We start from the raw sequence: 13,684 nt of genomic DNA on the forward strand, positions 1-13,684 counted from the left end.
ACACAGTGTGCATGCGACGGCCTAGCAAGGACCCGAATGGATATCTCGGGAAACGGCTACCGAAATCATGATGTCTATAAGATTTCGTAAATTCTCGGGATCCTCTAAAAAGTCCACTGAAAAAATCTCAGTAAATGACGACCATTTACTGAGATTATATTTCATCCCATATCATATCATCTCATTTCATTTAATTTCATCTCAATTGATCAATGTCTCAAATTAATCATCTTCATTTCATTTTACTCCATATTATCATAAAAATAAGAATATAATTGAAATAAGATTTGCCCTAAAGATCTTAGTTAACAGGTCATAAAATCCTTTTTAAAAAAAATAACGAAAAAAAAACAGATTTGTTGAGTACCTACATGTATATAACATGTATTCAACAAACCTGTTTTTTTTTTCGTATCTTCTTGGAAGGAATCTTGATATAATATAGTTCATAGATACGTATAATAAGCTTTATGACTTGTTCTTCTTCAAACGAGTTGCGAGGAGAGCTTTCAGAGGTAGGCAGCTGCTTGGCTGTACTTTTTTTTGGCTGACCACTTCTCATTACGTGCGCCATATGCTCGTCTGACTATCGTAGCAACAATGCTCACTTTAAGAGGTCAATAAAAATGAAAACATTTATAGTATAGAATCACTAATGCCAGAACAGGGTTTAAAACGCAAATAAAACAAGACTAATTTACTTTTCTCCATTTATTAAGGTACACGATACCTATAATTTATCTACACAGAAAACAATGTTAGCCATGTAAAAAATCTTAATTTAATATTCAATATTTCATACCACAAAACGCAACATGGAATGGATCATTCAACGTGTTTTTAAGAATATTTAACGTTATGACGTTAAAACTATATTATGTACCCAATAAAAGTAATTAATATTATATTTCGAAAGGTTTTACTATACTAGAAAAGTAGTCGAATTAAGAACACGTTGAACGAAATTACAACGATGAATAAAAAAAAAATGTTTATCTATTTAATGGCACACTTAAATTTAGAACAAAAATAGCTATTCGATTAGAATTTATAATGTATTTAAATATAACCTCGTTGAATTTCACGTTACGACATAACAATTTCTACAAATCGACCTGCGTTTTATATTATAATTCGAATTTATCACAACGTTAAGTACTAGAATGTGATGTGTATGAAAGAACGAGGCTTAACTAAACTAAAAAACAGCTGATTGTGTTCACTAAAGTTGCTGTGAACACTTAATATATACATATATTTTATTTACAAACATAATCGGTATTTACATGTTACATGGCAAACGAGGACTTAAATCAAATACACGACTAAAACTATGTTTAAATTGCATTAGCATGGAAATAATTTGAGCTCGTTTTGTGCTTCGAAATTGTATTTCCGATAAATCAATGTCATTTTATCTTTGCTATATAATATACACTTACGAAAAGTAAACTAGGCTTAGTAGCGGCTCACGGCAATATTCAGTGACTCGATTATTATTATACATTTTGAACTTGCAAGGCAAGACTTAGTGCTCTTATATTTATTATGGAATTAATTTTAATGGAATTAGTCGCTTCTCTTACAGTAAAATTGTTTACGAGAAAACGCATATCTTTGTTCCACTATGAAGGTATTATGGAATGTAAAAACAAAATAATAACAGTAAGACCCAGCTTGATGCTGTTTCGTTTAGCGCTTTTTCGGTTTAACGCTATTTTATCTAAATTGTGGGATTCCTCGAAATTGCACGCAGCGTGAGGCTTTCCGATATTCGAAGCTATTTATCTGTGTTTCTTCTTTCCTGTGGTGTTATTGGAACGTATTTTTATCGTATCAAACATTTCTTGACGTTATTGTAAGTATAAATTTATACAATATGACAATTGATATACTAACAAATATTATGATTTGAAGTTTTTATGTTGGGTAATAATTAAATGCGAAGATAAAGCAACAAGAAAAAGAATTTCACCAGAAACTAAGATGCAATGGATTAAAAGATTAGATACTGGTCAACGTCAATCGGAGATTTGGAAACTTCAACAATAAACAATATTCTTAAGGCAGAAAATTGGAAATACTGAAGAGAAGAATGGCCTGAAATGGAAAGATACTTAGAATTTTGTTTATATATTTATATATAGTATATTCGTTTATTATGTTTCTATATTTGTAAGAAATACATTTTTGTTTTACTGTTATAAAATACATAATCTATAAACTGAATGGTAAAATATTTGACCATAAAGACGATTAGGAACCCGTCTTTCCTAACTTTACATTATTTGCATGACGAGAAAATCTCGTATAACGCTGTATAATATTACGCTATATCTAGCTAAAGAATAAGCTAAGCGGGGTCTTACTGTAATTCTAAACATTTTGCAATGTTACAGTAAACTCAAAAAAAAATCAGTACTTTAATACGCTGTATTTTTATTTGCATTTTTCTATCTATCTGTATTCATTTATGTAAAGTGCAAAATGCTTATTCACATAATTTTCAGACAGTGGACATAATAAAAAAAAATCACTGGTCCGCAATGTATCGAAATTAAACTAATTATCACAGTTTTAAAATAAAAATAATGCTCTTTAAGCTAAACAAATAGCATCCGAGAGAACTAAACATAGCCATTCTTAAACTAAATTAATAAATAACTTAAATCTTTTGTTAGGTGTACAAAACACACTATAGAAATTATATATATTTTTTACAAATCATAAAGTTTTAACAGTATCTTTACAAAAAAAATATTAATGATTATAAACAAATTAACAAATTGGTTTTCCTATGTTAGTATAAATTCTCTTTAGACTACGATCGATCCAACACTAGCCATCGTCCAATGGCACGGGATTTGCGCGCGCGCTCTTGCCCATAAACAATTGAGATAAGAGAAATTACAATACTCTGCTAGACGCTAGACAGATGCGACGCGCACAATTAAATGTTATAATAATTATCAAATCCACACAACTCATATTTAAACCCAGATGATCATAGCAACGGTGGTAACATTCCTGGTCGGAGATGGTGTAGTACAGATTAATTGCAAATGGATCGTGTGCTGTGTAATTGCATTCAGACGGTCGTTTCATTCCGTCGTAGAGGTTGGAGCTCTCGTTGCAGATCATTGTAGTACTCGTGGTCTGACATGGACTCCTCCTCTACAGAACGCTGCGGCATATAATTGCTAGTACCTGGACGAGGTGTGGTATCGGCGCTTTCTTCGCTCGCGGACAGTGACTCCAGTGGAACTGGTTCGGTCGGGATACCCAACGTCTGAGGCGGTACGCTTTCTTCTGACATTAAGTATTCAGGGTTGTCGATGCAACGTTTAGAACTCACGAATTCCCCGAAACGGATGTCGTTAACGTCTTGTCCTTCGCAGCCTTCGCTGATCAGATCCATATACGTCGAAGCGTTCTGAGTATGTTGTGGGGAAGGCATCAAGTAGTCATCTTCGTCCAACGGTAAGTTCAGTTTTAAATTACCGACTTGAGCTTCTTTTGCCTTGGACATGCCGTCGAAGTTATCTTCCAAAGATACTTCGGTTCTCGTTTTCATAGGATCGCTGCAATATCTCGAACTCGAAGTGTCAGACGCGCATACGCCGTTATTATAGTAATGACGTACTTCTGAGCCATCGGGATTCAGTTGATTGTTGTATCGCAACATTTCGTGATCCCAATTTTCAGGCTTAGTAGATGGGTCGGGGACCCCGTCTTGACCAGCATTATTAGGCCACGAAGAAGATGTACAGGGTTTCAGTGAGCTGGTTTGGGTTTCCATGCCCGCACTGAGAGCGGAGTTGGTCGTCACTGTACCTGTCATACTTTTGAATTTAGGTTGTAGATATTCGTCGGCATCAACTAGTGATTCTGGACCTTCCATAGCCGATGACAAATTTCTTATCATTTCCTTTTCATCCTGAAACATTTTAATTTACAATTAGAAAACTAAACTAATAATATTCGTTGAAATAAAGCACTTTAAACGAAGAATATATCAACTACCTGTGTCGAGTAGGATGGAAGGCGCATAAACTTGTCTCCAGGAATAACAAGATATCTACCAGGGTCTCTCGCCATTTCAGCGAATGTATCAGCTAGTTGTTTGAAGGTCGGTCTGCTATCCGCATCTAACATCCAACATGATACCATAACACAATAAATGTCCAACGTGCAAATACTCGGTTGCGGTAATTTCAATCCATTTTCAATTAGTTCGGGTACATTTCGTGCTGAGATATTCTCGTAAGGTCGGGCGCCATAACTGAGAATCTCCCAAATTGTAACACCAAAAGCCCAAACATCACTTTTGTGGGTGAAAATTCTATGTTGTATACATTCTAGTGCCAACCATTTTATTGGCATTTTACCTCCAGCTGCTTTGTACTCGTCTTCATTTATATCTAATAGCTTGGCTAGTCCAAAATCAGTTATTTTAACTGAGTTGGGAGTTTGTACTAAAACATTACGGGCTGCCAAATCCCTGTGCACTAATCTTTTTTCTTCTAAGTATGCCATTCCTCTAGCTATTTGTGTGCACCAGTTAAGGAATGCTTTCGATCCTATTTTCTCTTTATGTGTTCTCACATAGTCAACTAAGCACCCCAACGGCATTAACTGAGTGATGAGCATCATTTGATTGGTCATGCATACAGCTAGAAGTTGTAATAGGTTTGGATGTTCGACGCTAGCCATTATGTAAGCTTCTTCTAAAAATTCTTTACTAGTGTTCGCACCTGTTGTCTCTTTTAGCACTTTTATAGCGACAGGTATTTTAACGTTTTCTCCCTCAGGAACCCATACGCCCTTGTATACTTTTCCAAAAGCACCAAATCCTAACATACCACCCCTGCGAAGCTCAGCTTCCTTTACTATTCTTAATTTGGCAAGATTTGGTTTGACGTTAGTTGGACGCAGTGGTTCGTTGTCTTCACACCCTGTCAACACCATCGTCATTTTGACAGCTTCTTTCTTTGCTTTTGCTTTTTGACGGAAATTATATCCAATTATGGCAAGAACCGCCAAGAACAAGGAAGCTATGACCAGAATTATAACTAAAACTGTTGATGTTCTTGCAGTTGCGGTTGGGATATCATTGGCGTGTTCAGAACAATACGGCTCTTCGATTGGGTCTTGTAATTGTTCATCAAAATATATTTTATTAGGAATATTATCTGGACATGTATCAGTGCAGTTGAATGGAGCGTTTTCGTCGCTCGCATCAGAACCACCCAAGAATATCTTTAGATTTTTACATTTGATGCAATCTGTGGGACCAGGTCCAGTACAGCCTTTACATTCTGAGTGACAAGGTGTACAATTTCTGCCGATTTCATCAGTGAAATGATCTGATGGACACTCATCCTCACATTGATCCCCTCTTTTGAAACCGTTACATACTTGACATACTTGTTCATGGATTCCAAATCCTACACATTTAATACATAGGGGATGGCATTTTCTGCACGCTATTTTCACTTTTCCTTCTAAAGGTTTAACGTTACCGACCCACTCGTTATAATACCCGTCTGGACACGGTTCGTCTTCCTTGAGACAGCTTTCAACTGTGGCTTCAACACTTATTATAGCTTTATTGCAGGAATTACATCCGCCTTCTCCGACAGTGTTCGCAGGACCCGTGCAACCATTATTGCAATTAGGATGACATGGGTGACACGTTCCATTTTCTGAGGCATATCTTGATTCAGGACACTGGGCAACACAGTAAGGGCCATCTCGGACATGCTTACAGGAGGTGCAGTTCGCCCGACTTGCTCCAGTGCATCCGTCAAGGCACTCCGAGTGACATTGCTTACAGCTTTTGTGGTCAGCCTTGTACAATCTGGAACAGTAATGAAATTCAGCATAAATAACATAAATTACAATTTAATACACCAAGATAGATTTGGTGTATTAAACAAACAATGAGGTCACCATCGTTAGGACATCGAACCGTTAGGAGAATGCTACCCACACGTCAGCTACTAGGTTTTGTTATGGTAATAAGACCGCTAGATGCTGGTAACTGTCGTTGTAGATTATGATAATTAAGTGTGTGTTTGTGTGTTTAATATTATAATTAATAATTGAAATGAAGAAACCGAAAGTATATGTTGTTCTTTTGAAAATTCGCTGTGCAGTATCAATTTCGATGCCACTATAAGTGCGTAAATAGAAGTAATACCCACCCTGGATGAACGCTGCAGTTATCGATACAGATTTCGCCGAAATTGTAGTTTTGACAGGAGAGGCACTGATCAGGCCCCGGGCCCCAGCACCCATCCGCAGAGCATTGTGGATCACATACCAAATTGTTTTTTTCTGTAGAATAAAATGATGTTAAGAAAACATAAGAGTTTATTCATGATATTTTGACAATATATTCAGACCCAGTGCACTATTCACAAAGCTAAGAATAAAAATCTCTTAAGTTTGAAATTTTCTATAACCCATAGAACATAGCACTGGACCTATGTGAGCATATCAGTGTGTGCATTTGCTGTTAGTAAATTAGTGTGTTTGGGTTTTTTAATGTGTAAATGATCGCATTAAAACACAATACGCAGAGCTAGAAAGGTAAGTTGGTAAATTCGCTAATGCAATGCAATTACACTAACTATTATAATATATTTTTTCTAATGAGGATCCCCATACTAAATTATACGCAGAGCAAACTTACCACACTGTCTTGGATCGCCGTTCTTCTGTATGATCTGTTTATGGTCCTTAGATTTCACAAGTTTATTCCATGCTATTTTGTCAGCGTAACAAAGATTTCTGTTTTCCATTATGGCTATTGCACCTGAGTTAACTTTCTTCAAGGATTTTAATCCGAGAGACTTCAAAGATGTTTTGACTATGTAGAGAGATGCAAATAGGTTTTCAACGACTTGGCGTCCTCCTATTACTTCTAGGTTCCGGAAGTAAGATAGACTTGTGAAATTCGGATGATGTGCTTGAACATTTAGATAGCCGGTGACTTCGCGAACAGTGCTGAATACTTCTAAAGCATCTGGTTCCATTTTTGGATATCGTTCACCAAAAGAATAGTCCTGATTCACTTGCTGGAATCCAGTAAATGTCATTTCCAAAATTTCAATAGAACCATCTATTATAGTACAGTCTTTAAAGGAATCAATGTTTCCGGAATGAATTGGTTTTTCAGCTCGACAAGTCTTGGGACAAGTACCAACGCAAGGTATACATTCTCCATTCACGGCAGTTTTATTCGGAGGGCAGCTTCGAACACAAGCGCCGTTATCTTTTAAGAGATGCTCAGGGCAATTCCTTACACATGTCGCACCGTATGCATATTTTCCATTGGGGTTAGGCTCCCACGAATAAGTGGTGGGATTGTATATTTGCATTGAAGGGCATTCTTGTGAGCATGTTCCTTCATCGTAAAAGTTTCGGCAAGCTAGACATTGAGTGGGCAATGGGCCGGTGCATCCACCTGCACAGAACGTATTACAACAGTCTCTCGGATTGGGTCCAAAGCAGCGTCCCTGCGCACACTGTGGACTGCAAATTGTTTTAGAGAATTTCTGGCAATTTTCAATACCTTCTCCCCAGCAGCCCATCTTGCAGGCTGGGTGACAACGCGGGCATTCCCTTTCCCGAGTGGCAAAATTATAAACGTAAACGTAACTTGCGTTAGGTCCTGATATTATTTCGTCCCAATTAATAGTTTTGACGTGGCAAAGATTAAAGTTACTATATATACCCACGCTTCCTTGGAGTACATCTCGTAGAGCCGGTAACTCCAGGGTGAAAGCCGTGGACATAGTAACCAAGAGTGCGAATTCTTCTTCTCTCACGTTCAATTTGAAAAGAGTCCGCCCACGAATTATTTGCAGCTGGGGCAGGACGATTTTGTGAACTTTCACATGCGATATTAGGACGTAACCTGTCACCTCTCGTATGTACTTCAGGAACGACAAATCCATTGACTCGTTCTCCAGCCATGTCAGCTCGAGGTTCCCGTCTACGTAGGTACAGTTGGTGAAGCGATCGCGAAGATTCCGGTAGTGGGTGTCGCGATTCGACGGGACTGACATTCGACCGTTCGTTCCGATGCATACTGAAAATCAAACAAAATCAATGTTAGAACGATGAAAATCTTTATGTCCTAATTGAATATTAGTCAATCATACAAAAACAAAAACATTTGTATTAGGTCGATGTTCGACAAGTTAGGAACAGAGAACGTCTAACGAAGAGGCGGCGCCGTGTGGGCGGACTCTTAAAGCCAGTTTCTTCCACTACGCTACAAGTAACACCGCTAGCAATGTGAACGCTTTGGTTCTAATACAATGCCGTCTTAATATTAAGACGATACTAGCTTTACGTTTTATAACAAGCATGTTAACAGTCACTAAACTGGTCAACTATTTCAACGATTTGAACGTGTGACGTGTAAATTTACCGTTGCTTGATTATTTTAACAACCGCAATAAAGGGCCCGGGTTTTACTATTGAAACATCAGCCGAATGTTAGCGTGTTCACTGTTTTCAAAACAAATTAAGGATAAAGATGGCTTCAACTGCTTGTTTTCTTTTTTGTCATGAACTTTATAACAAAACTTGAAATGTTAACATTACTAGTATTTAGATAATTGTAAATATCAATTCTAAATAAGGAATCGATTGTAGAATGATGTCACGTGTGATATGAATCATAAAGGTAGTTTTAGTAGAGTCGATACTAGATATACAATATTTAGGTACATATTATATATTTATCACACATACGTCTTTACTTAGATTGTTGAGTCCAAAATATTTCTTACTAGGTAGTTCAAACAGAAATTGGATTTGTCTAATTAAAGTTACAATCTGAAAATATGTTAGTAAATAATTGTAATACATATATAAAAATCCAAATTTTCGAAAACTTTTTTCTTCTTACGATAATTAGGTAAAACTTCATGATAAAAGGGATATATTTTCGATCTGCCACAAGTACCTATACCGGAACGATAACGTTTCAGACCTCATACGTAAGTAGTGTAATCCTTCCAGTAGACAATGACTTTAATATAAATTTCATCTAGTAAAAAATCCTCATCAAATGTATGCAATGAATTGGAACACGGTACCATTTTTTAATATCCTAAACCAATAATAATTTGTTCATTTTAAGTTAGTCCATATTATTATGTTAGTGTATTTCTTTAATTAACTTTTTACATGATAATACCACTAGCAGTGATATACAATCATCCATTATACTGAACAGTTAATTCGTGTGGCTTTCTTAAATCAGTAGTTTTGTTTCTATGATAATGTTTATATGTAGTTTATATATGATTGACAAAATGCTGTATTTTACGTCGTATATTGAATACGTAGAATTTTTTTTTTTTTTTTATTACTTTCGATAGGCAGACGAGCTTACGGCTCATCTGATGGGAAATGATAACCGTCGCCCATAGACATCCAAACTACATCAGTGACTCAGATGCGCTCCCTATCCTGGCCTGGATGGGCAGCCTTATGTATGTTACACCGGCTATCCTGTCCTTCAGACCGGAACACAGTATTACTGTTTTGCGGCAGAAATAGACAGGACGGTGGTACCAACCCGGGCGGGCTTCTACACAGAACCAGTGAAGTGAATAGTTCGTTGTTTCCTACGATATTATAAAGCATAAGCGAAGGAATAACGTTTTATTTTTTATGATCAACATTAATTTAATCAAAGATTTAATAAACGATGACTAGAAACATCGTGCTTTTATTAAGTTCGTAATTTGGTTCGTGATTTTTTTGAACATGTATTCCATCTTCCTAGTCGTACACTCTTGACAGAGTGGTCGTGGTCATGCATCAGTCGGATCCTGCAATACCGATGCTCTCACGATGCGACGCCATGTGGCACGGTGTTTCGCAGAGCGAGTGTAATCATTTATTTTGCAGTGAGCCAGACAGACATATTTTATGAGGTCGGTCCATCGTGTTGGAGATCGTCCGCGAGATCTTTTGCCCTCGACTTTGCCTTGTACCCCCAACCGCTCAATGGAGTCTTTATTACGAGTGATGTGCCCAAAGAACTTGAGGATTCGTATTTCATTATTTTGCGAAATGACAAATCATAAGAGTCAAGAATCTAAAAACAATTCATACAATGGCAATCGGAATCAACTTTCGATAACAACATCCAAATGCGGTTGAAAACGTCTAAATTAAAAATTCGTATATTACGTGGTCGTGATGGTGAATGCGCCTATACAAATGAGGTGGGGTGTGGTGGGGTGCCCACCCACGTCTACACGACCGCTTTCGGATGTCGCTATGCTAAATACAGTTCCGCTTGAGGTTCACTGATTTGATTTTGGTAGTTTATATTATGAACAACGACATGTCCGGTCGACCTAGATGAATGCTCTGATAGCATTGAAGTGTGGATGCGCTTGGCTCGAGCTCTGATCACATCTGATGGTTTGTGTGAAATACGCATATGTACGCTGCTACGCTCTTACGTACCAATGCATTTTTGTACGTCGATCAGTGGAAAATAGTCTACATAAATTAAAAAAATAATAATTATACAATAATATAGTTTAATGCTTTCTCATCCACAGAAAATATTTCAATTAACGACCGATATATGCAGGACACATGGAATTCACATTTTTCAAATTGGTCTTCGGGTGTCGAAATTCATACCTTGTTACATATAGGCTTACAAAACATGGGACTATAAACATTGATTGTACCTAATTTATTCTTAATAATATATATACATTAATGTAAAGTTTAGATCGTTTAAATAGATTCTTTGTGACTCTTTTGAGTGAAAATTTGTTTCCAAGTAGATTTTGTATTTTTAAAGTCTCCGTGATATGACCAAAACATGCGGAACACGTACTGTGGTAAAGCTAACGACTAAATAAAAAGTTAAATAAAACATTTATTGACAACACCAAAAAAAACGTCAAACTGTTTTTGAAAATTTGTACGAGACTTCAAAGTTATTTTTCATTGTCAATTTCATCACATTTTTTGTTTTCTTAAAATGCAAAGTGGATTCATATCAACGAACGAGACTACCAAGTTTGGAAGGCGTCAGTCTGTTAAGAAATCACTGAGAGTGGACCGCCGCCCGACTGGTTTGTCAATGTTTTTATCCGCTCACTTGCATTCTGAGGCACGGGAACCAGTTTCACTGGACTTTTTCGTTATTCCGCGACCTTTCACTACAAGCCCTTGTTGTACTCGACCGATTGCTGCACCGGGATGTAGTTTCCATTTATGACTACCAATAAAAAAGGCATTGAATGTGCAAATTTGGCTATTCGATTATCGTCTCGACATCTTCCATGGGGATAGACGCAGATAGAGGTGCGTTTTTTTAAATTAATTCATTATAGAATTTTAATATTATTGTATTCAACGTACAAGTTCAATATAAGTTAAAAACAAGTATTTAAGAGAAATCTTTCGCTCATTGAATCAAAGGTTTTTTTAAATCACATGAATAGCTAAACAAGTCTTACATGAATTTACTGTACACTGCGGTCTGATCATACCTCTGGCATTACCAATGTCAATGGAGATGGTGACCTTGCATCACATAGGCAGTCCAAACAAACGACAGTCATCTTCCACAGTAAACAAAGGCTTGTTTTTACTGTAAAGAAATAGCTCAATAATTCCTATGTTTGATTCAATTTAAGCCTGATAAATTTAGATCCGTAGTATACACTTCATTTACAGATATTTTACGTCTAGAACAACAGGTAGAAAAACAAATCCTGTATTGAACGTAATTCAAATAAATGTTTATTGAAAAACGTTTAAACTAAATGCAAATACATACGTAATTTACATAGTTCTTTCCGTTTCTAGAATTTATTTGAAATAATTTCGGGTTGTTTTTGTTCAATAAATTCAAATTTTAATTCTCGACCTCTAGGTGGGTTGGTCATTAGGTTCATATTCCGATGGAAATTTACTGAATAATAAAACACATTTAACATTATATTGTTGTTACCCTTTAGACTAGACTTCGGTGTGTTAGACTAAACACAGTTCCCAGTCGGAATCCTAGTACTTGGAATTAATGTCCACGGTTTAACTTCAACACGTCTTATTACAGCTAATTTCATGCATTGAAAGTTAGTTGATTTAACACAAGCTGCACAACGATGATTGTTTATTATTTTCCATACCATAACAGATATAGACACTTTTACGACTTTAAGAGTGATAAGCGCATATCTCACCAAGTATGGACTTAAACGACGAAGTTATTATGAAATCGGTTTTTTTAAAGACTTCTGAAATTTTGTCATTCATGTCATCCCAAATTAATACATTTTTGGAACGAAGTTCCTTATCGCGCGTTGTGAAAGGGGGCTAGACGGAAAAAATTCTTACGAAAAGTTGTCACGACACTTTTTAGATCCGTCATACTGACCAATCAACGTGTAGGCGCTTATCGCGTGACATTGCTCGTATCCGATTGGTCCGTGTAATGAGTACAGTTTCTCGAGATAGCGTTTCAACAATAGTAATTTAGTTCATAGTATTGTTTTTTCTTCTTCATAATGCCGTAATTTATTATTATAATTTAAAAAAAAATTACAATTCCTTCACTAATTAATCGAAAGGAACTTCGTTCCATCCGGGTGTCCCTTGACACCTCTGAAGTTTTTCGTAATATTGCTAGTTACGTATATTATTTTGCAGCGGTACACAGATTGTAGTATTTGATAAGGAAATTTTATTTAAAAAAGTATTCGAAAAGTCATTAAAATAACAAATTCAAATAAGAACATAAAAAAGAAGTTGATCGGAACTTGTTTATATAGTTCTTGTTAGGTTAATTTCTTGTTGGCGCCAAAAACAGATGATTACGACTCATTTGATATCAGAGAGTTTTCAGCCAGACATGACAGTCTCGGGTTGATGAATTGAGTTGAATTGAATGACAGATTGTAAAATAATAAAAAATGTCGCTGTCTTATCTTTTGTATTACTAATGAAGTAGTACTCTATCTATGCTCAATTCTAAATAAGGGCATGGTTTTACTGACGGAATAGACTGTGGTATTACGTCATATGTTTTTTTAAGTTTTGTCTATACTAGAGGTCCCGCAGTAGTCGAAATTCGACTATAATTAATTGGCATTGTAAGTTTGTACACTATTATGATTGTATTTTATATTTCTATAATCACAAATTTCGCCAAGGCTACTCTATAAAAAATATTAATAAAGACAAACAATATTAATCTATTCTCAATTTGACCATAGACGTCAAGAACAAAAGTTTGACAATAAATAGTATGCATGCGTGTGTGCGTCAAATACATGGTATGTAGTGTGTGTAATGTTTTCTTTATTGATTCAATGTATCTTTTATGCATTATTTTAAAAAAATATTAGCATTGTGCACTTCTTTTCTATATTCTCTATAAGTGTGGAAAATTTCATACTCCTCCGTCCGCGCAATTTTCGTAAAAAGGGATACAAAGTTTTTGCTTCACGTATTAATATATAGATTATTTTTATGCAATTCAGTTCCGGTGCGATTTAAGATCTTAAGAACACGTTTGTTCTAAGTTGCTCGTTGAATTTCATATCCTTGGCGTGTTAGTGACAAATCCACTCGCTGTATCCGAGTGCAATATTACGATTATATTTTCATGGAAATGCGTAGG

The 13,684-nt window shown here is 36.1% G+C and overlaps 1 protein-coding gene across 4 annotated transcripts in view; it reads right to left on the reverse strand.

Moving 5' to 3' along the window:
- Positions 1–696: 696 nt before the first annotated feature.
- LOC101741679 (epidermal growth factor receptor) overlaps positions 697–13,684 on the reverse strand; it is a 132,076-nt gene continuing 119,088 nt past the window's right edge. For 2 of the 4 annotated variants that reach the window (XM_038014145.2, XM_038014136.2), the window contains exons 2-5: positions 6,698–8,098; positions 6,207–6,339; positions 4,021–5,860; positions 697–3,937 (exon numbers count right to left, since the gene is read on the reverse strand). In XM_038014145.2, coding sequence (XP_037870073.1) covers positions 3,089–3,937; positions 4,021–5,860; positions 6,207–6,339; positions 6,698–8,098 — 4,223 coding nt within the window. In that variant the 3' untranslated portion in view covers positions 697–3,088. The remainder of the gene's footprint in view (positions 3,938–4,020; positions 5,861–6,206; positions 6,340–6,697; positions 8,099–13,684) is intronic. The other 2 variants (XM_062668320.1, XM_004929742.5) reach the window with 1 other exon arrangement.

This window comes from Bombyx mori, chromosome 1 (genome assembly GCF_030269925.1).
Source record: "Bombyx mori chromosome 1, ASM3026992v2".
NCBI lineage: Eukaryota > Metazoa > Arthropoda > Insecta > Lepidoptera > Bombycidae > Bombyx > Bombyx mori.